General features: G+C 43.1%; 1 protein-coding gene across 4 annotated transcripts; it reads left to right on the forward strand.

Moving 5' to 3' along the window:
- Nucleotides 1-611: 611 nt before the first annotated feature.
- Nucleotides 612-15,975, forward strand: ZNF212 (zinc finger protein 212). 4 transcript variants are annotated; one of them, XM_087432421.1, is made up of 6 exons: nt 786-866; nt 2,314-2,476; nt 10,775-11,164; nt 11,297-11,423; nt 12,833-12,922; nt 13,705-15,974. In XM_087432421.1, exons 3-6 carry the CDS (start codon nt 10,913-10,915, stop codon nt 14,565-14,567), a joined length of 1,332 nt encoding a protein of 443 aa, XP_087288547.1. In that variant the 5' UTR covers nt 786-866; nt 2,314-2,476; nt 10,775-10,912; the 3' UTR covers nt 14,568-15,974. The 4 variants fall into 4 exon arrangements, with proteins under 4 accessions (XP_004430692.2, XP_087288547.1, XP_087288562.1 ...); XM_087432436.1 differs by having other exon boundaries at nt 10,780-11,164; XM_004430635.3 differs by lacking the exon at nt 2,314-2,476 and having other exon boundaries at nt 612-866; nt 13,705-15,975.
- Nucleotides 15,976-20,793: the final 4,818 nt, after the last annotated feature.

Raw genomic sequence — 20,793 nt, forward strand, 5'->3', positions numbered from 1 at the left:
TGCATGCTAAGAAGGAACCAGTCATGTGAACTTTCTGTTGATCTTACGAGTTTAGTTCTCAGGGGCAGCGCTTCTTGCCTATCATTTGAAGTGGAAGTCCATTGCCTGTCTATAGTCAATGTGGCACAAAGTAGGCATGTATGGCTGCAGGAGTGTTGTGTATTGTGTGATGAAATAGTAATGCAGCCATGCCTTCCAAATCAAACTTTGAACGCTCTAACAAGTAGCATGCTGGCTGGATTAAATATTTGAAATCAGGGCTATCTTGGATTTTCCAAGGAATGTGATTACCATAATTAATAGGCTCCAGTGGGTTGGCCTGGGCACCTGATCCCACACTTTGATATGGGAAGTATGTCTCTAGTTTCTAAAAAGTGAAGTAACAGGTGAAATTTTGGAATAAAACCACTTGCCGTCTGGGACCATACCTCTTTTCCTCAACTAGGTTACATGTTCTTCCCTCAGCGAAGTCTGAGTTTTATACATTCTTGAATCCCTCAAAGCACCTAGTAGAGTGTTGGGCATGTAGAAGACACACAAAGGCCGGTGGGCTTGCCTCAAATTCTGAACCTGCGCTGGACTTGGAGGGTCTCCCGCACTCAGGCCCGTGGCGCCTCGTGCTGTTCACCCTCCTGCCGCACGGGGGCGCAGTGGGAATCCCGCTCGATGAGGACGAGGGGCTGGAGCCCGTCTTGGCCCCGGAGGGTCGCACTCCCACAATGCACCGTGTATCAACACGGCGCCGCGGGCGGCTTCCAGGAGGGGTCGGGGGTGCCCAGCGGACCGCGCGCAGCCCGAGGGGTATCAGGCGGGGCCTGGGTGTTGAGGGGCGGCTGGCAGCCATGGCGGAGTCGGCGCCTGCTCGGGTAAGAGTTCTGCTGGCACGGACTCGGGTCGTGTCGGGATGGCGGAGCCCCTGGCCGGGGCGGGGCTTCGAGTCTGGACCCGGCGGGGCTGGCGTCCCCGGGCTGCGGCTGGCGCGGGTGAACACCGACCTCCCGCGCGACCCCAGGGCTCTGCCGCCCCCTCTCCGGTTCCCGCCGCGTCGGGCCGGAGTCCCAGCGCCACGCGCCTTCGCCGAGAAACTTCTCTGAGGCTTGTTTCATGTTCTTGGATTTGTGACCGTCACCACGCGTTTTCTCCGTCGTGCCAAAAGCGAGCCCGTTTCCAGGCTGGAGAGGGGGCGCGGGTTGGAAGCCCTAGGTCCCCATCACTGCCAGGGAGCTCGCCCGGTGCTCCGGGACCCCAGGACTTGTTGCCTCTCCGCGCCAGCTCGTTCATGGCCTAATATGTTTCGATCGTTCCTTCTGTTACGCTGTCTTGCTACAGACTTATGTCTTGGGGTCGCAGCCACAGGCTGAAGTCAGGCTGGCTTCTTCTCCTTAGGGACAGGTGTTATTTCACGGTGTAGTTACTGGGTTTTGTTTGTGAAGCTATCTAATCGCTCTCCCTCTCCTCGTCCCCCTCCCCCTCCCCCAAACATCCCCATTCAGAGACTGTCAAGACACGGAGCTTGGGGTGAGGAAAATCCTAGGGATGGGGTCAGTGAACTGTATTTCAGCCATAACTCAGCTCTCAGCTGTCCAGGTTAGTGATTTTAGGCAGCTGTGTTCACTCTGGGGCTCCGTTTCCTTAGCTGTAAATTGAGAGTGTTGGACTAGTTGCTAGATGATCTCTAAGGTTTCTGCCAGCTCTGACATTATTCCAAAGTAGTGGTTAGTTTGATAATATAAGAGGTTTTGCTCTGGAAGGGGCAGATGGAATTTAATTGGTTTTTAGTGCAACATTTCTTGGTCTAGAAACATGTTCAGAATCATGTGAGATCTTGGTGAGAATTGGGGGCTAAGGAGATCCTGTGATGAAAACTTTACCATGAGGAGGATGCACTATATATTTGATTCTTGTAGGAAGTGGGTAGGAATTAAGAGGGAAAGGATTGAAAGAGAGACAGTGTTTGCTTTCAGGGAAGTTACAGTTGAATTGTGAAAACAACACACAAATGTTCACAGTATTTACCTGATCTGACTCCTTTAAGCTAAGGTGATTCAGTCAAAGACTTGGCTTTTCCTCAAGACCAAGTTAGTACTAAAGTGGAGCAGGAGGGCAAGTTACTGACTTCCAGAGTACTTCTTCCTGACTGGTCAGTGCATAGTTACTTACATGTCATCAACAGAGCTTGTTAAAAGGCAATCTTAAAGATCCTCCCCAATCCCAAACTGTAAACAATCCCATATCCCAAACGCTGTAAGCAACTTATGGATCTGTCATTGTAGAATGTATTTAAATTGTCCTTGAGCATATTTCTCTTCTCAGGCATTCTCTCTTCAGATGAGGATTCTGTACCTCTCAGATGACAGTATGGCCTGATGAAAACAACTAAAAATGCTGGTGAAAAAAACACAAACATATTTGAAATGTATGTCAGTAAAGAATACTTGGAGCCCAAAAACTAAGTGAAGGAGGGAACTCTTAAGAGGTAAGCAGAGTTCTGAAGCCAACTTTGAGGGCATTTGCTGAGCATTCATCTGTGGTGTTTATGACCTCAAGGGCCTAGAAAATAGAAGGCAAAACTCAGGGCCTAAGGTGGGGAGTCCAAGAAGTCTCCTGTCTCTGCCCCATAAAGCTGAGACTTCAAAGGACAGCATTCAGTGTGAGATGAAAGTAAGCACTTACCCCAGGTGATTGCAAAGAAAATTATGTCAAATCTTGGTGCTGAGAGATGGGTACAAGGTGCCCCTTGGGAATTCATGGTGACCCTCAATTGGGTTTATTGCCTGAATTCATGTGACCTGGATGGTCCAAGAAACTTCAAGCCAAGAATTTAGTTTAAAGTATAGCCTCCAGCTATCACAAAAGAACACACATCTTTTCTGTGGGAGTCTACATTTAACTCAGACTTCAAATAATTTTTATAGATAAAAGTCCAAAAAAAATGAATTCACAATAAAAAATTACCAAACAAGCAATGAAAAGCTACAAGGAGAAGCCAGTAAAAATAATGGGCAATAAAACTAGGCCTTCAATGATTTCAGACACTGAAATTCCAGAAGAAAAGCATATTAGAATTCCAGAAGGAAAACATACACACAGTTTGCACTGGAGGCCATATTGGATGAATAGCTAATGGCTGAGGATATGGTAGAACTGATGCAAATGCTAATACATAGAAACCCAGTAGATCCTAATCGGGATAAATAAAAAGAAATCTCTACCTAGACACATAATAGTGAAAGTGCAGGATACAAGGCAGAGAGAATTCTTAAAAGCAGCCAAAGAAAAAAGACTGACTGCCTTCAAATGAACTTTAACTAATGGAGTCCAGCTTCTCAAGAGCAACAATGGAAGCCAGACAACCATAGAATGATATCATCAATAGGCTGAAAGAAAATAACTGTGATCCCAGATTTTTATACTCAGCAAAAGTATCTTTCAAAACAAGGGTAAAATAAAGATACTTTCAGACAAATTAAAACTGACAGTTTGCTACTAATACACTCTCATTAAAGGAAATTCTGAAGGATATACTGCAGGTAAAAGGAAAATTATCCCCAGGGCCAGCCCTGTAGCATAGTGGTTAAAGTTTGGTGTGCTCTGCTTTAGTGGCCCAGGTTCGCAGGTTCGGATCCTGGGTGCAGACCTACACCACTCATCAGCCATGCTGTGGGGGCAACTCACATACAAAATACAAGAAGATTGGCACAGATGTTAGCTCAGGGCAAATCTTCCTCAGGAGGAAAAAAAAGGAAATTACCCAAAATGGAAAGTCTGAAAATGTAAGCAAGTACGATGATCCATGCAAATGGGTAAATCTAAACAAATGTTGACTAAAATAGTAATAATCTCTTATGCGGTTAAAAACAAAGGCAGAATTAAAATACACGGCAGCATTGTAAAAGGAGATGATCAGAATTCTAATGTTTAAAGGTCTTTGTAAGTGCGCTTCCTGTAATTTGTAGGATAGTCGCTAAAAGACTAGAAATTGGCTGTATAACTTAGAAATTAAAAGAGGGAATAATAAAATAAGAAAAAAATCTAAAAGAAGGCAAGAAAGAAGATGAAAGATGGGATAAATAGCACAAAAAAAGTAAAAGTAAATAAAAATAGATCAACAGTTACAATAAATGTAAATGGACTAAATGTTCTAGTTAAAAGGCAAAGATTGTCAGGATGGGGGAAAAATCCAACTATATGGTTTATAAGAGATACAAGTAAAAGATAAAGCTATAAAAATGGTTGAATCTAAAAGGATATGAAAATATTTACCAGGTTAATTCTAATCAAAAGAAAATTGGCTTAACTATATTAATATTGCTAGAGGTAGAGGGCTACTACTACTTTTAAAATGGTAAAAGACTCAATTTACCAGCTTGATATGACATTTGTTATATGCACCTAATTATATAGCCTCAACGTATATAAAACAAAAATTGATAGAACTGCAAGGAAAATTCACTATCATAGTTGAAGATTTTAATACAATCTTAGTATTTTATCAAGCAGAAAAAAATTAGTAAGGTTGTAGTGCATCCAATAGAACTTTCTGAGATGATGCAAATATTCTCTCTGTACTGTTCAGTATAGTAGCCACAAGTCACATGTGGCTATTGAGCACTTGAAATGTACCTAGTGTGACTGAGGAACTGAATTTACAATTTAATTTTAAACAACCATGTTTTGTATATTGGACAGTACAGATATAGAGGATATGATTAATTCTTTTATCCATATATCTATCAATATATAATTTCAATGTATAGTGATATTAATGAAGAAAAAAGAGAGAATGTTAAAAAAATCCCTATTAGAAATGAAAGGGTGTTCATGCATGTCTGGTGGTTGATACTGACTGTAAAGTGGGACCTTAGGTAGGGCTGTCAGGCAGAAATCTCCATGTGCCCTCTACATATGTCTTGGGGTTCCTCAGGTGATTTCAGCGCCTGCCTGCCTGTGATTTGCTCCACTTAACACAGAGTGGAGCAGAGACAAATGGTCCCTGCCAAACCCTTCTTTAATTGCAGATTCATGAACAAAATAGTTGTCTTAAGCCACTAAATTTTGGGATTATTTATTATACAGCAATTGATGATTGGACAGGTACCTAGGGAATATGTTTAAATATCAAAGTATATTAAAAATACCTTAAAAAAGGAGTGTTTACTATGTGTATGGATTGAAACATTTTATCCTAAAGATGTCACTTCTCAAATTTATCTGTGGATTAGATGCAGCTCCAGACAGAATCTCTCAAGATATTTTTGTGAAAACTTTCAAGTTTGTAGAATATCAACAGGCCAAAAATAGTCAAGATACTCCTGTAAAACAAGGAGGTGGGACTTGCCTTACCAGATATCAATAATTATTAAAAAGCTGTGGTCATTAAAACAGTCATATTGGTAAAGCAATAGAAAATAGAAAGTGGAACAGAAGAGAGGTGCCAGAAACAGACTGAAATGTATGAAAACTTGATTTATGACAGAGATAGCATTATAGACCAGTGGGTAAATGATGGATTTTTCCTGATAGTTAGATCTGTTGATTTCCCGTATCAAAATTGAGCCTTGCACCATACACAAATATCAATTCTAGTTGAGGTAAATACTTAAATGTGAAAGTCAAACTAAAGTATTTAGAAGGCAGTATTGTGAGATACAGATATTTTTTTTACACCTGACATGAAAGTTCAAACCATAAAAGAATTAACACTGATAAAACTCAACTCCATTAACGTTAAGAACTTTTTATCAAATGGTAATAAAGAGAGTAAAAAAAAGGAGGCACAAATAAGATATTTGTAACACATGTAACTGATAAAGATTAGTATCTAGAATTTACAGAGAAATCTTATGAGACCATAAGGAAAAGTCAGATAACCCAAAAGATAAATGGATAAAAGACTTCAGCAGGTAGTTCACTGAAGGGGAAATCTGAATGGCCAATAAACATAAAAAAGATGCTTATCCTTTGTCAGTAATCAAGGAAAAAGCAGATGAAAACCATGATGAGGTACATTTCAGGTCTACTAGAGGGATAAAAATTTTAGTCTGACAGTAACAAATGTTGGTGAAATCGTGGAACAGCCAGAATACATATATATTTCTGAAAGGAGTGAAATTGGTACAATCACTTTAGAAAACATTTGGCATTATCTGCTTAAGTTTAGTATGTGTGTATACCCTATGAGCCAACAATTCCCTTCCTAGGACTATACCCTAGGGAAACTTGCCCATGTCTACTAGGAGGCATGTACAATCCTGTTCATCATAGCACTGTTTATAATGACAAAGATGGGGACACATTGATAGTGGAATGGAAAAATAAATTGTGGTATAGTCACATGATAGAATATTATACAGCAGTGAAAATGAATTAATTACAGCCACCTGCAATTACAAGCTATTCCTAGGAGTTGTAGAAGAATGATTCCACTTATATAAAATCCTAAAACATGCAAAACTAAAGAACATATTGTTTTGGAAACAAACATATGGTGTAAAACATAAAAAAAGGCAATTAATAGTAAAAAACCAAATTCAGGATAGTAGTTACTTCAGAGAGTTGCACAAAGGACTGCAAAAGTGATACACATATGTGTATGTGTATATGTGTGTATATACATATGTGATACATATATATATATTTTTTTTTCTGCTGAGGAAGATTTGCGCTGAGCTAATATCTGTCACCAATCTTCCTCTTTTTGCTTGAGGAAGATTCACCCTGAGCTAACATCTGTTGCCAGTCTTCCTCTGTTTCGTATGTGGGTTGCTGCCACAGCATGGCCACTGACGAGTGGTGAAGGTCTGCGCCCAGGAACTGACCTGGGCCACTGAACCAGAGCGCACTGAACTTAATCACTAGGCTACCAGGGCTGGCCCTATATATTTTTTAATTTATTTTTTTAACTGAGTGGTGGTTACGTAAAGATTTGTTGTCACTACTTTATACCTTTTGAATAAACTATTCAATATTAAAAATTCGTCTTTTCTCTTCAGAAAGTCGTCTTATCTCAGAGTTGGAAGTGACCTTAAATATCATCTAGTCCAACTTAATCAAGTATCACTTTAGAATGTTGTTTAATTGTTTTGTGTTTCACACAAGCAGATTGTATGTTCCTTAACAACAGGGATTGTGTCTTGTACTTAATGGTCATGGGTTTCAGACCATAGCTGCAGTCCCACTATATGATACATGATCTGACAATATGATACACTATTCAAGCAGGACTGTCCCAGAAAATCCAGAAATCTGGTCAGTATAAGTATCCTTTTTGTATTTCTCACTGCTTTTAGGAATACTCTTAAATATGGAATTTAAGAAAAAAAATTAGGAAAGAATACATGTTTATTGAAAAAATCAAACAAGCAATAGTTTATAATCAAAGATTAAAATCCCTCCCTCTCGTCCCCCTGAATATAGCTCATGTTAACAATATACTTTGGTGAATATCTTTCCAAACCTTTCTGTGTGCTAAAACAAACATATACACATATATTTTCTCTTCTTTAGGAAAACGGTATCATAATAAATATATTTTCCTAAAAGTTAGATTTTTAACCTACTACTGTATGATGAACACTCTTCCAAACAGTACATATAGCTCTAACTCATTCTTTTTAACAGTTGTATGACATCATCTTTGGTTGTGCCATAATTTATTTAGCCATTCCCTTATTAATAGACATCTAGATTGTTTCCAGGTTTTGGCTATTCCAAAGAATGTTACCAGTAATCATCTTCATATGTATGTCTTTGAACAATAATGCCATTTAGTTTTGTAAGATAGGTTCCCATAAGTGGGATTACTAGGTGAAAGGGTTTTTAATGACTTTTTTGAGATTTTCTTCCCTAAAAGTGTGTAGTATTTTTCATTCCTTCCAGGAGTGTTATGAAAGTGCCAGTTTTACCTCATCATAGTCAGCTCTGATTATTGTTCCTTGTCCCTCATTTTCATATTTCTGAATCTGGTGGGTGAAAAGTGGTTTCACTTGGTTGTGTTTGCATTCCTGACTGCTAATGTGGTTGTCTTTTCATTTGCTTATTGACCACTTGCATTTCCACTTTCACAGTTATAGTCTGCAGTTTTATTTTTGGGTTATTTTTTCTTTCTGTATCATATCCTGTTTATAAATATTGTCTCCCTGTTTGTTCTAGTGTTTTTTATGACAGCTAACATTTTTTCCTGCCTTGACGTTCTAAGTCCTGTTTACTGAGATACAGTTTACGTACAGTAAAATTTACTCTTTTTTTTTTTGTGAGGAAGATCAGCCCTGAGCTAACATCCATGCTAATCCTCCTCTTTTTGCTGAGGAAGACCGGCTCTGAGCTAACATCTATTGCCAATCCTCCTCCTTCCCCCCTCCCCCAAAAGCCCCAGTAGATAGTTGTATGTCATAGTTATACATCCCTCTAGTTGCTGTATGTGGGATGCGGCCTCAGCATGGCCGGAGAAGTGGTGCGTCGGTGCACGCCCGGGATCCGAACTCGGGCCACCAGTAGTGGAGCGCGCGCACTTAACTGCTAAGCCACGGGGCTGGCCCTAAAATTCACTCTTTAGGCATACAGTTCAGTGAGTTTTGACAAATGTGTAGCCATCATTTTACCAAGATCTCAGAAAGTGCCCTTTTGTAATCAGTCTCCTCCCCACCCCCAGCACCTGGCAATCACAGGTCTGTTTTCTGTCCTTATGGTTTTGCCTTTTCCTGAATGATGTGTAAATGGAATACAGTGTGTAGCGTTTTGTGGTCTGGCTTTTCATTTAGCATAATGCTTTTGAGATTCATCCATGTTGTTACATGTGTTAATAGTTTGTTCCTTTTTCTTGCTGAGTAGTATTCTATTATATGGTATATTAGTTTTCTAGGGCAGCTGTAACAAAGTACCACAAACTGGGTAGCTTACAGACAGAAATGTATTGTCTCAGTTCTGGAGGCTAGAAGTCTGAGATCAAGGTGTCCACATGGTTGGTTCCTTATGAAGGCCATGGGGGAGAATCTGTTCCAGTCCTCTCTCATAGCTTCTGGTGGCCCCAGGCATTTTTTTGGCTTGTGGCAGCATAACGCCAACCTCTGCCTCCATCTTCACATGGTGGTTGGCTTCTCACTATGTGTGTCTTCACATGGTCCTTCCTCTTTGTGTGTCTGTTTCTGTGTCCAAATTTCCCCTATTTTAATAGAACCCCAAATCATCTTGGATTAGGCCCACCCTCATGACCTCATTTTAACTTGATTAGCTCTGTAAAGACTATCTTCAGATAAGATCACATTCTGAGGTACTGTGAGTTAGAACTTCAACCTATTTTGGGGGGGAGACATAATTCAACCCGTAACATATGGAAGGATGGCACTTGGTTTGTCCGTTTACCAGGTGATGGACATTTGAATTGTTTCCATCATGATAGATAATTCAAAACAGAAGAGAAGTAGAAACTGGGTTTTAACTCCTCTTTTCAGCCTTTTACTATGTGGAGGAGGATGTTATTCCTCTGCTCAGACCCTGACCCACCTTCCTGTTTGGAAAAAGTGTTAGCAAGCAACAAAATGCTGGGCCACAGAAAGGAAAGAGGAGACTCCAAAAAGCTAGAGACTTAAAGTTAAAAGCAGAACGTGTGATGAAATAAATTTATCTAATAATCTAATGTTTTGTTTTATTTCATTTGTATTTATCTTTTACATTAAACTTTTCTTTAAATCTTTTTTAGGGGGGATATTTAAGCTTTTGACCCATATGTTTGATAATGAACTGAGTGGGTTGGTTAACCAGAGTAGGTCATGGCTAAGCTTAAGTGTTCAGTTCTGTGCCAGTCGGTTTCCTTTTGTCCTGTTTCTCCAGACCATAAGCCCGGCCCAGCAGTTCTTCCAGAGACATTTCCTCTCAGTGTCCTCATTGTGGTTAGAGAAATGGCCTTGAATAAAGTGTGTGCCACATAAAAGAATACGAAGCTTTGAGGGGTTTAGGACTGACGTGAACAAGCAGTGGGACAATGAGGGTAAGAGGGCAGCTTCAAGCAGACTGCCCAAGGGTTGGGTTTAGTAATTTTGAGCATCATCCACAGTAATCTTCCTACTGTTGGGGACAGACCATAAAAATGAGAAGTATAAGGAAAATATCGGTAGATTTAGTCATATCATTTCAGTAAATGCTTATTAAGGATTTAATAAATTTTATTCACTGTACTAGCTGCTAGGGTGCAAAGATGAATGGGTAAGTCTTGTAGGTCCTGCTAAGGAATCTTGTCTTTGTTGTAGGAAGCCGTTGAAAGGTTTTCAGCGAGAGTGACATGATCAACTATAAAGTCTGGCAGGAATGTGGAGTCAAGAGTGGGTGTAAATTAAATCATTTATCATAGCAAAACATTACAAATAGTCCAAAATATCAACTAGAAAGAAATAGGTTTGGAAAATGAATACCGACATGGGAAAGTCTTATAGAATATGTTAAGTGTGAAACGCAGGTAACAAAACGTTATGTACAATATGATTTCAATTTTGTTGAAGAAGAAATAAGTTAAAAGGTGAAAAAAACTTATAGGAAATACACCAAAATTCTAACAGCTTATTTCTAGATGGTGGTATTTTACATAACTTTTTTTTCTGCTTTTCGGTATTTTCTGAATACAATGTGCGTGTATAATTTGCAGTATCAGGAAACAAAAGAACATGCTTTAAAAAAAAAGTAGAAACTAGGTACTCTACGTGCTCCTGCGCGCACATGGGCATTGTTTTCTTTACTGGATGTTTGGAAATGACACTGACTGACCCCATGTCTGATTCTTCAGCACAGGAGGAAGCACCACTCCACACCTTTGACTTCTTCCACACTGTCCCCACAAGCAACAGAGAAAAGCTCCTGTTTGCAGACCACGGAGATCTCACTCTGGACAGTGGTGGCTGCCATTCAGGCCGTGGAGACGAAGATGGAGTCCCAGGCTGCCCAGCTCCAGAGCCTGGAGGGACGGACGGGGACAGCAGAGAAGAAGCTGTCTGACTGCGAGAAGATGGCCGTGGAGTTCGGGAACCAGCTGGAGGGCAAGTGGGCCATCCTGGGGACCCTGCTGCAGGAGTACGGGCTGCTGCAGAGGCGGCTGGAGAACATGGAGAACCTGCTGAGAAACAGGAACTTCTGGGTCCTGCGGCTGCCCCCGGGCAGCAAGGGGGAGGCCCCCAAGGTAGTCCCCTTGAGGATTAAGAGTTAGATGAGACAGGGAGCCCAGCCTTTTGTTATCTAAGATTTTAAGTTGCTGGCTTTTCCTTCATGGCTGTGATTGGAGGCACTCATTGTGTGACATTTGTGATTTCAGGCATCCAGGTCACTTGAAAATGATGGAGTCTCTTTTTCAGAGCAGGAGTGGGAGAATCTGGAGGACTGGCAGAAGGAGCTTTACAGGAATGTGATGAAGAGCAACTATGAGACTCTGGTCTCTCTGAGTAAGTAGCAGTTTCCCCTAGAATTCTCTGTCAGATGTCCTACAGTTCCTGCCAGGAGCTGTGAGCCGGACTGCACCTGAGATTCTGTTTGGCCTTGGATCCTCTGTCGGCCTGTGCTGGGCTGAGAAACGGGAGTTTCTTTTGGAAACTTTTGGAGAGGTTTCCATGTTGTGCATTTTGTGTTTCTTCTCTGTGGTCACATAGTTAGTTCTTGATAATACTGACTAATAGATAGGATGCCATCACATGCATTGTGGTGTAATATGGCTGGGGTTCCTCGTGCTGTTTTTCATACTTAAGACTATTTGACAAGAAATCCTTTGTTACCTGGGATGAGGCAGGCAGCACAGGCTAACCAAAAAATTTTCCTTGGCATTTGGCTGGAATTATAGCCAGTCGTTGTCTCAGTGTTTATTTTGTGTTGATTAGAAGTGCTGCTTCACAGCTAATATTTTACATATAAAGATGTAAAATATTAGCTTTATATGTAAAATATATTTGTAAAATATTAGCTATTTTTATTTTTATTTTTTTATTTTTTTTAAATTTTTGGTGAGGAGGTCAGCCCTGTGCTAACATCTGCCAATCCTCCTCTTTATTTGCTGAGGAAGACTGGCCCTGGGCTAACATCCGTGCCCATCTTCCTCCACTTTGTATGGGACGCCGCCACAGCATGACTTGCCAAGCAGTGCATCTGTGCGCGCCGGGATCCGAACTGGCGAACCCCGGGCTGTCGCAGCGGAGCTTGCGCACTTAACCGCTTGCGCCACCAGGCCGGCCCCTTAGCTATTTTTATATGTAAAATATTTATATGTAATGTTTATGTAAAATATTACCTATTACATAATAAATGCATTTTTTTTGGTAGACAAAATCTGTTAAAACATAGGATCATGGGATTGTGTCAGGAAGACCAGTGTGCTGCAGCAGAGTGGAGTGGGGAGGGAAGTAGCAAATGGGTCAGAGTGGTGACTGTGTGACCTCACTTGGGTCATGTGTTCTGCTAATGGCTATTTCCTTGTCTGCCACAGCGGGGCTAACGGTGCACCTTATTGTAGTGCTTTAGCACAGATGAAATTGGATACCGTGCAAGGAAGCGACACTTGAAACCATGTACATGTGAGGAAGAGGTGGTGTTGAGGAGAAGGATAGTGGGCTCTGGAACCTGACCGCCTGAGCCACAAGTGACTTATGAAGGGACATTGAAGGCAGCAGCTTGCTGAGTAGATCATTTGAATTGGCCATAATTTTCTAATTGTCCCAGACTGCTAGGGGAAAGTGACAAGTAGCCTTTGAATCATTTGAAGTTTTCATATCAACTCCCTGACATTGGTCACCCTGTTCATGGGCAACTGGCCAGTGTGCAGTGAGCTCTCTCCTGGGCTCACACTGTGCTGTTTCCAACCCAGAGGTCCTTGGCCAGCCAGAAGGAGATGCAGAGTTGGGGACAGAGATGCTGGGTAACTTGGAGGAGGAAGGCCCAGGTGGTGTCCACCCAGGTGAGTGGCTCCAGAATATTCCACCCCTCCCCGCCCCCTGCAGCATATAGTAATCTTGCTCACTGCTAAACTGCTGAACACTGACTATCAGCAACCTCATCTGGCGTTTACTTATCCCAGACTTCTTTATGGTTATTGGTAGTTCACCTATTTTATGTGTGTCTAACTGCTTGCCACTATGTGGAGTCCTTCAGACTCATGACCGTATCATAATCCTTCATGCCCTATGGGGTAGAGTACATAATAGGCTATAGTCCAAACCTGCTGGAGATTAAGAATAGGGTTCATCAGATCTTCAGGAGTGAAGCTGACTGGGGAGAGGCAGGAGAAGCATTTGTAAGCCAGGTAATTTGAGGAGAACTGGCAGGAAGAACAGAACTCAATACATGAATTTTTAAGCTATAGGTTTAGTTTTTTTTTTTTTTTAAATCATTCACATTTATTATTTGAATACTCTCTTAAATTAGTATAGTGTCACAGTATGTTTTGCCATTTTTCACAGGGATTGAATACAAAATGTGGACAAGCTTGGAGAACTATCATTTATAACATTGTTCTATAAGATTAATATATTCAGATTTCCAACCAACATGTCTCTACCTGAGTATAGGTTTAGTTTTTCAGGTCCTGTCAGTCTCATCCCCCTCCTAATTGTCCAAATTCCTTTGATCTCGGAGTGCTTTGATTTGAGCCTTTCTGAAATTCACAGATGTTTATTTAGCTCCGAAGAAACTGGTGGTGCTGGAGTGTGATCTTTTTGTTGGTTTTCTTTCCCTTGCCAGCAGAAGGGGTTATGATCAAGCAGGAGATACAGTACACACAGGAAGGCTCTGCGGATCTTCCTGGAGAGTTCTCGGGCATTGCTGAAGAGCAGGCTTTCCTGAGCCCAGAGCAGACTGAGCTCTGGGATGGTCAGGGCAGTTATGTCCTCTTGGAGTCAGGTCTCAGGAACACTAATTTAGAGGAGCCCACTGGGGACAGTAGAGACCCTAGCAGTGGCACAACTCTGGGCTGCCCCCCAAAGCAGAAATCTAATGGGCAGGTGCAACTGGGTCAGGAATGTGGGCAGGGCCTGAAGCTGAAAAGGGACACTTCTGGCCCCTATGAATGTTCTGAGTGCGAGATTGGCTTCCGCTGTAAGCAGCACCTAGCGACACATCTGCGGACGCACTCGGAGTGGGAGTCTTATGCAGCCTCAGAGCCAGAGGAGAGCCTTAGGCCCAGGCCACAGCTTAAGCCACAGTCCAGGAAGGCAAAGCTGCATCAGTGTACCGTGTGCATGAGGAGCTTCAGTTGCAGGGTGAGCCTGGTGACCCACCAGCGCTGCCACTTGCAGGAGGCGCCCAGTGCTGGCCATCGTGTCCAGGAGAGATTCTCGCCCAACAGCCTGGTTGCCCTGCCTGGCCACATCCCTTGGAGGAAAAGCCGGAGTTCCCTCATCTGTGGTTACTGTGGCAAGAGCTTCAGCCACCCGTCTGATCTGGTGCGGCACCAGCGCATCCACACAGGCGAGAGGCCCTACAGCTGCACCGAGTGTGAGAAGAGCTTTGTCCAGAAGCAGCACCTCCTGCAGCACCAGAAGATCCACCAGCGGGAGCGGGGCGGGGTGGCCCCGGAGCCTGGAAGGCCCAATGGCCTGCTTTAAGGGTGCCAGCCCCTCGCCCGTCGGGGGGGCGGAGGGGGCTGGCATTGGTCCCCCCAGAGAGACACTGTGCAGAGTCAGGGACTGACTTCTTCCTGAGAGGGGTCACTTTGATTTGCCTTCCCTTGACCAAGCACCAGGACAAGCCCAAAGGCTGTCTTGAAAACCGTGTGGAAGAGGAGTCTGGGGCCAAGCGTCTCCCTGCCGTCTTGACCCTGCTGCTGAGTGTGCTGTCTCTTTGGCACCTTCACGTCTCTGGTTTTCCCATCCATGCTGGTACTCATGGGCTGGGGTTGGCTCTCTGACCCCACAGGGACTGGTGGCTGGTTCCAGGGCCTGAGCCAGCATTTCAGGTCTTCCCATGGGGTTGAGTTGGGCCAAAGGAATGAGCAGGTGTGTGGAAGAGTTCTGGGAAGCATAACCCTCTGTTTCTCTTCTTTTGTAGTCTCTTTGTTAATAACAAGTAGAAGAAATAATTTAAATGAATTGCTTATCCTGCTCTGAAGAATCTTTTTTGGAATTAGATTTTAACTGACTTTAAAAAATACAGTCCGACACTTGTTTTTTAAATTTCCAGAGTTGTAGAAGTTGTTCCTAACATGGGGACTGGGCCTACCCTCTAGGAGGGAATCATTTATGGGGCTCTTTTAGCCCACCCACACTAGTTAGGCCAGAGATCAGGGGCATAGTGCTGGGTTCCTTCTTGTGGGGTCCTTGGCCTGCTCAGATGGAGCTAACTGAATCAGAAGGACCGAGAGGAAGAGAAGAGTAGGATAGACCCCAAAGGCTTTGCTGAGTATGGGGGGTCCTGTAAAGAAGCTAAGAGGATGGTGCTGCTTCTGGGAGTTCAGGTTTCTCACCACCGCCCTCTCTTCCTCTTGCATCCCTGTCATGGCTGTGGTTCTGCAGCCTCCAGGGTAGAAGACGACTTTGTTACTTAAGGTTGTTCAGCTTATGCCAGTGGTTGTTTGAGTTTGTTCCTATTGCACCAGTTGTTTCTCGAGGTTGTTCAGATTACACACTTGCCAAATTAGTTCTGGGACTGACTGTTCCGGAGATGATGGAGAAAAAGCCCACAGACGCTTGTCTCTCAGTGTTGAATACCTACCCCACTGTTGTTTGGGAAGATGGAAGTGGGCTTCCGAGTCCTATGTGAGTGTCCCCTTTGCTGATTTGCAGTTGCCTGGAATAAAACTTGCTACTAGCAAAAAAAGAAAAAGTGCTCCTGTCGGTTTTTCTCCATTTTGTGACGAATACCCTGCTGGGGCCAACATGGAGAAGGTGCCTGGTCTGGAGCAGTGACAGAGGCCTGATGGCACAGCCTGACCTGCACTCTTACTTAAGCCTAGGACAGATGATGAGAGGGCATGTGTGGGATTATTCATGGGACCCAATTTGCGGTGGTCAAGGGCTGCAGACAGTCTGGGTGTGGGTTGTTGGAAAGTGGGAGGTAGAGGGGGCCGGTAAAATATGGTGGGTGCACCAGGAAGAACTGGGTAGCAGTTAGGAATATTGGCTGAGATATACATGTGGCCACGTGGGTCAGTCTTGAACATACAAAGCTGAGTGGGAAATGTAAGAAATTGAATGAGATCTATAACACAGTACCATTTATGTAAATTAAAAATGCATGTACACAAAACAAAACATTTTGTAGGAACACACAGAAACCAAAAGATACACAATAAAGGCATTCTAGTTGCCCATGGGAGGAGTAAGTGGGATATGGGGATAAAAAGGAAGAAATTAAATAAAGAAATAGATAAAAATAAACTCAGGTTGATGTAAGGGGTGGGATTGTCTCGTTACAGAAAGTGAACATGGAGGGAAGTTGTCAAGCAGACGCCATGCAGGGTGCTCAACTTCACTATATGCAGGAAACCCTCTGCTGCTGCTTTCCTAAACCCCTGCCACAGTCTCCTCCTCCCCACAAGCTCCTGCATTGTAGACACCGCTGCAAGGCACTGTGTTAACGTTCTTTACAGAAAAACAAACTTAATCCTCACATGACCCGTTGTGGGGGTACGATCATTACCCCACTTTACACATGAGATGTGGGAAGAGACTTGAGAAGTGAAGTGACAGGCAGAGGTGGCTGTGAACCTAGGCCGTCTTTGCTTCAGAGCCCACACACTTGACCGTGGGTGCTGTTGCTTCTGGGCTACCACAATTAAGTACCTCGTGTCCAAGCTGGATTCTAAGTCCTTGCTAGCAAAGTGTGGTCCCTCCACCAGCAGCATGAGCATCCCCTGGGAGCTAGGAAGAAATGGAGTCTCTGAGGCCCACTGAATCAGAGTCCGCATTTTAACAAAACCTCAGTCATTCTCTGCACACACAGGCACTGTCTTAAGTGATACCACAAAATCAGCCTCTTGCCTGCTTCTCCTGTCCATTGAAAGCCTGCTCTGCTAGGCACTGAGAAGAAAATAGGAAATGGAACTGTGTGAAGGACAGGGATGATCAAGTTAGAAAGATTTAAATCAATGCCTAAGGAAGAATGAAATGCCAAACATTAGTGACTCTAATTTGTCCTATCTCCTTCCTGTTCCTACAGGTAAGGTCACCCACCTGAACTACTCAATAACCTAACTGGTCTCCTACCCCTGATCACAGCTTTTCTGCTACCAGAGTTACTGTCCTGGAACACAGATTGGACATGGGCTTTCCTCAAAGCCTCGCAACGCATTCAACTGGCTACTGATAAAATCAGAGCAAGCTTTTAGTATAGAACTCAAGACTTCGACAACCTAACCTACTCCGAGTTTCTTCACCTCTCGCTCTTTCTAAATTATCTGTGCTGCTGCCACCTCGGGCTTCCTACCGTGTAGTGAATAAGCTGTACTCTCCCACTTCCACATTCAGCTCATGTTTTCCCTCTCCCAGGAGTGCCCTTCTCTGTCAACCAAATTCTATTTTTCACTGCTCAGTTTATAAGCTTTCTGTGAAAGCTTCCTTCATCCATTTCTTGCATTCAACAAATATGTATTGAGCACCTGTTATCTAGGCACTGTTTTTTTATTTTTATTTATTTATGTTTTTGTGAGGAAGATCAGCCCTGAGCTAACATCCATGCTAATCCTCCTCTTTTTGCTGAGGAAGACCAGCTCTGAGCTAACATCTATTGTATCTAGGCACTGTTTTTAGTACTTGAGATATGTCAGTGTACAAAATAGAGATCTTTGCCCTAGTTGAGTTTATGTTACACCAAAAGCAGTTTTCTTCCCTTACTGCACATTTGCACAGCCCTTTCCTAGACTAGCACAATATTCCATTCCGGCTAGAGTTTGTTCAGTCACAAATGTCTGAGTAGCCTCCATGAGTAAGGTCTACAGAGGGGTACAAGGTTAAATCAGAGATCTTGCTCTTGGGCTTACAGGCTATTAAGGGAATCTAATATAAGTTGGAAAATTATTTATCTTAGGTTAAAGGGCCTAAAGTTAAAGGGCCATGAGAATTCAGAGAACAATTTACATTTAGTTGTGGGACTTTGGGGAAGGGTTTATGAGAGGTGACTTTTGAATTGGACCTTTAAGGATGGGAAGAAGGACATTCTAAATGGAGTGACGTAACCAAAATAGACATTATGGGGCATGTACAAACACCAATTCATTTGATTTGGCTGGAGGGTGGGGCGTGAGAAGGGGAGTAGTGGAGGATGAACTGGAAAGAGAGGTTGGGGTCAGGCTAAGGAGTTTGAATTTTATTGAGTTAGTAATGGGGAATTGAGAGTTTTGAGCAAAAGGGTGACCTGATTGCAGTTGTGATTTGGGAATATTAACCTAATAAGAGTTATATCATGCTTTTTTGGGGGTGGAGGAGGTGGAGAGAATATGTTAGAAGGTTTTTGAGTGAGACCAGCAAGAGCCAATGAGGAACTGAATGGCTGCAGTGGGAAGAGAGCAATGGACAAAGAGAGATGGACGTGATTGCCAAGGTAGAGTCGACAGGATGAGGGACCGTGCCTTAATTGTATCCAGACGCCACAGCTCCCAGCACAGGTGCTCACCACACATTTGTTGAATGAACAGCTATGATGGGTATTCACAGAATAGGAAGCTCGGTGTTTGAACTAGGGAAGGCTTCGTGGAGGAAGGGGGACTTGGTTATACTTCTGTTCTATCTCTACTAATACTTCCCCTCCTAATGCTTTATAATTCTGGGTGGGTCCACTTCCTAATCTAATTTAAAATTACATGCCTGGATGATAGAGTAAGGGGAGACACAGGAATTCTTTCTCTGAGCTGCCCCTATTCCTTGGCTAAGGATGTTGTCGTGGGGACACCAGCACTTGAGTATCTTGACCCCACTTTGCGTGACCCCAGGTGTTTTTAGTGGCCCTCAACCTCTGACAACCCCACCTTCTGCTGCAGAGGCTGCTGACTGGCTGTTTCAGAGTGACCTGCACTTGGTGGAGTCATCCCTCTTCCTCCAGGGTCCGTGCCTCCACTTTGGAAATCCAGTGTTGTCAGTTCACCCAGAGATCTTCAGCCCTGGAGATCTGATCCAAAAAAGAGCAAGCTCACAAGAGACAGATTAATTGTTAAGGATGCAGGCAATTTTAATCTATATTAGAACTACACCTGGCCTGATATGCAGGCTGGTCTGCTCAGCAAACCACGTTATGGCATAAAGTTGTGCTTTTTTTCAATATATTTATAAAATCAGAGCATGGGAATGGGAGGCAGCTGTGGGAGCCTGATAAACAGGGCATTAGTTCTCACCGTATGATCACCAGGCCAGTAGAATCAGCATCAGCTGGGAACTAGTTAGAAATTCAAATTCTGGTCACCCCACCCCTTTCAGCCTCAGACCTAGAAACTCGGAGACTGGCGCCCAGCAATGTGTAGTTCAACAAGCACTCCAGGTGCGCATGATACACACTAAGGGTTGAGTACCACGGAGTTACTGACCCTTTTTTCTAAAAAACTAAGACCAGCTGTCAAAAATTAGGGCACTTGTCCCTGAACAGAACTTGTTAACTACTAACATTTCTTTCCTCTCCAATCCATTTTCCAGACTCTTTCTGTTTGCACTGGGCATTAACTCTTATTTTATAAGATCATAATTTACCAGTATTTTATAATCCTTAACAGATTGGTCTGACTTACCCCTGATGAGATCCTAGGGATGCTCTTAATGTCTTTAGCAAACATTTGCAAATTGTCTGTTAGGTTGGGTTACTTCAACAAGAATTTCCACAAGGAACAATGCCATATATTGATTTGATTTCTTGTTACCTTAAAGTAACATTTCCTAACCTAGCTGCAAATTCTAGGGGTGCACCGTACTTGGAGAAGGTATTAGTGTCTTTATGTTCTTATTATGTTAATTGACCACTTTCTTGCTTGGATCAAATATATGGGCAAATAATTTCCTCCCCTCCTCCCTCAAAAGAAAATACTAAAAAAAAAACCAAAATATACACACAAAGAAACAAAACTGCAAAGTAATTTCTGGTGGGAAGAGTTTGTGGGCTTATTGGACAAAGACTATAAGATGAACGGGAAATGCAGAAAAGATAGAAAATAAACTGCATACAGTATATTTTACTTTATAATCAGTGATTAACGCTGGTTTTCCAGAGTAAGTCTCTTGGGTTACAGATCAGGAAAATGGGTCCTAGATTGAGTCGTTTACTGAAGATGCCTTAGGGCCTGAATCAGGGATGGGTTTCCTCTTGCTGCAGCCTGGAGCCAAAGCTACAGAGGATCCCCAGTTGGTGGCTGATGGGCAAGTGAAGACTGTGTGTGGTGAAGACGGCTTCGTAGTGCTCTGCAAAGGATGCCTGAGCAGGGTATCTGCTCGGGAGGTAGGCCCCAGGGAAGGAGGAGGAGACCCGGGATCCCAAAGGCCGTTGGAAGAGGGAGGGCTTTTTTTTTTTTTTTTTAAATGAAATACATTTTTCCTGAGGTCTTTCTATTAGTTCTGGAAAACTGATAAAAGAGTTTTAAAACCTGTATCTATCCTCCCCCGCCCCCTTGGCTTCTCCCGGGCGTAATGTATACCCAAACTAACAGTCACTTTGGGTCCATTAGAGGTGTTAAAACGGTAAATCTAAATACACTTGCGATTACCCGGCAGTGACTGCCCTTCTTCCCCCACACAGGGGGAAACTCCCACAAAGTTTCGAAATTTCCTGCGCCTTTCCTTCATTAGCTCCCTGGCCTGATTCCTGCGTGTGGGACGCTGGGGTCCCTCGGCCCCAGCACCCTGGAGAGGGGTTAGGGGC

This window comes from Ceratotherium simum, chromosome 1, assembly GCF_057802395.1.
Source record: "Ceratotherium simum simum isolate JZ-2026a chromosome 1, ASM5780239v1, whole genome shotgun sequence".
NCBI lineage: Eukaryota > Metazoa > Chordata > Mammalia > Perissodactyla > Rhinocerotidae > Ceratotherium > Ceratotherium simum.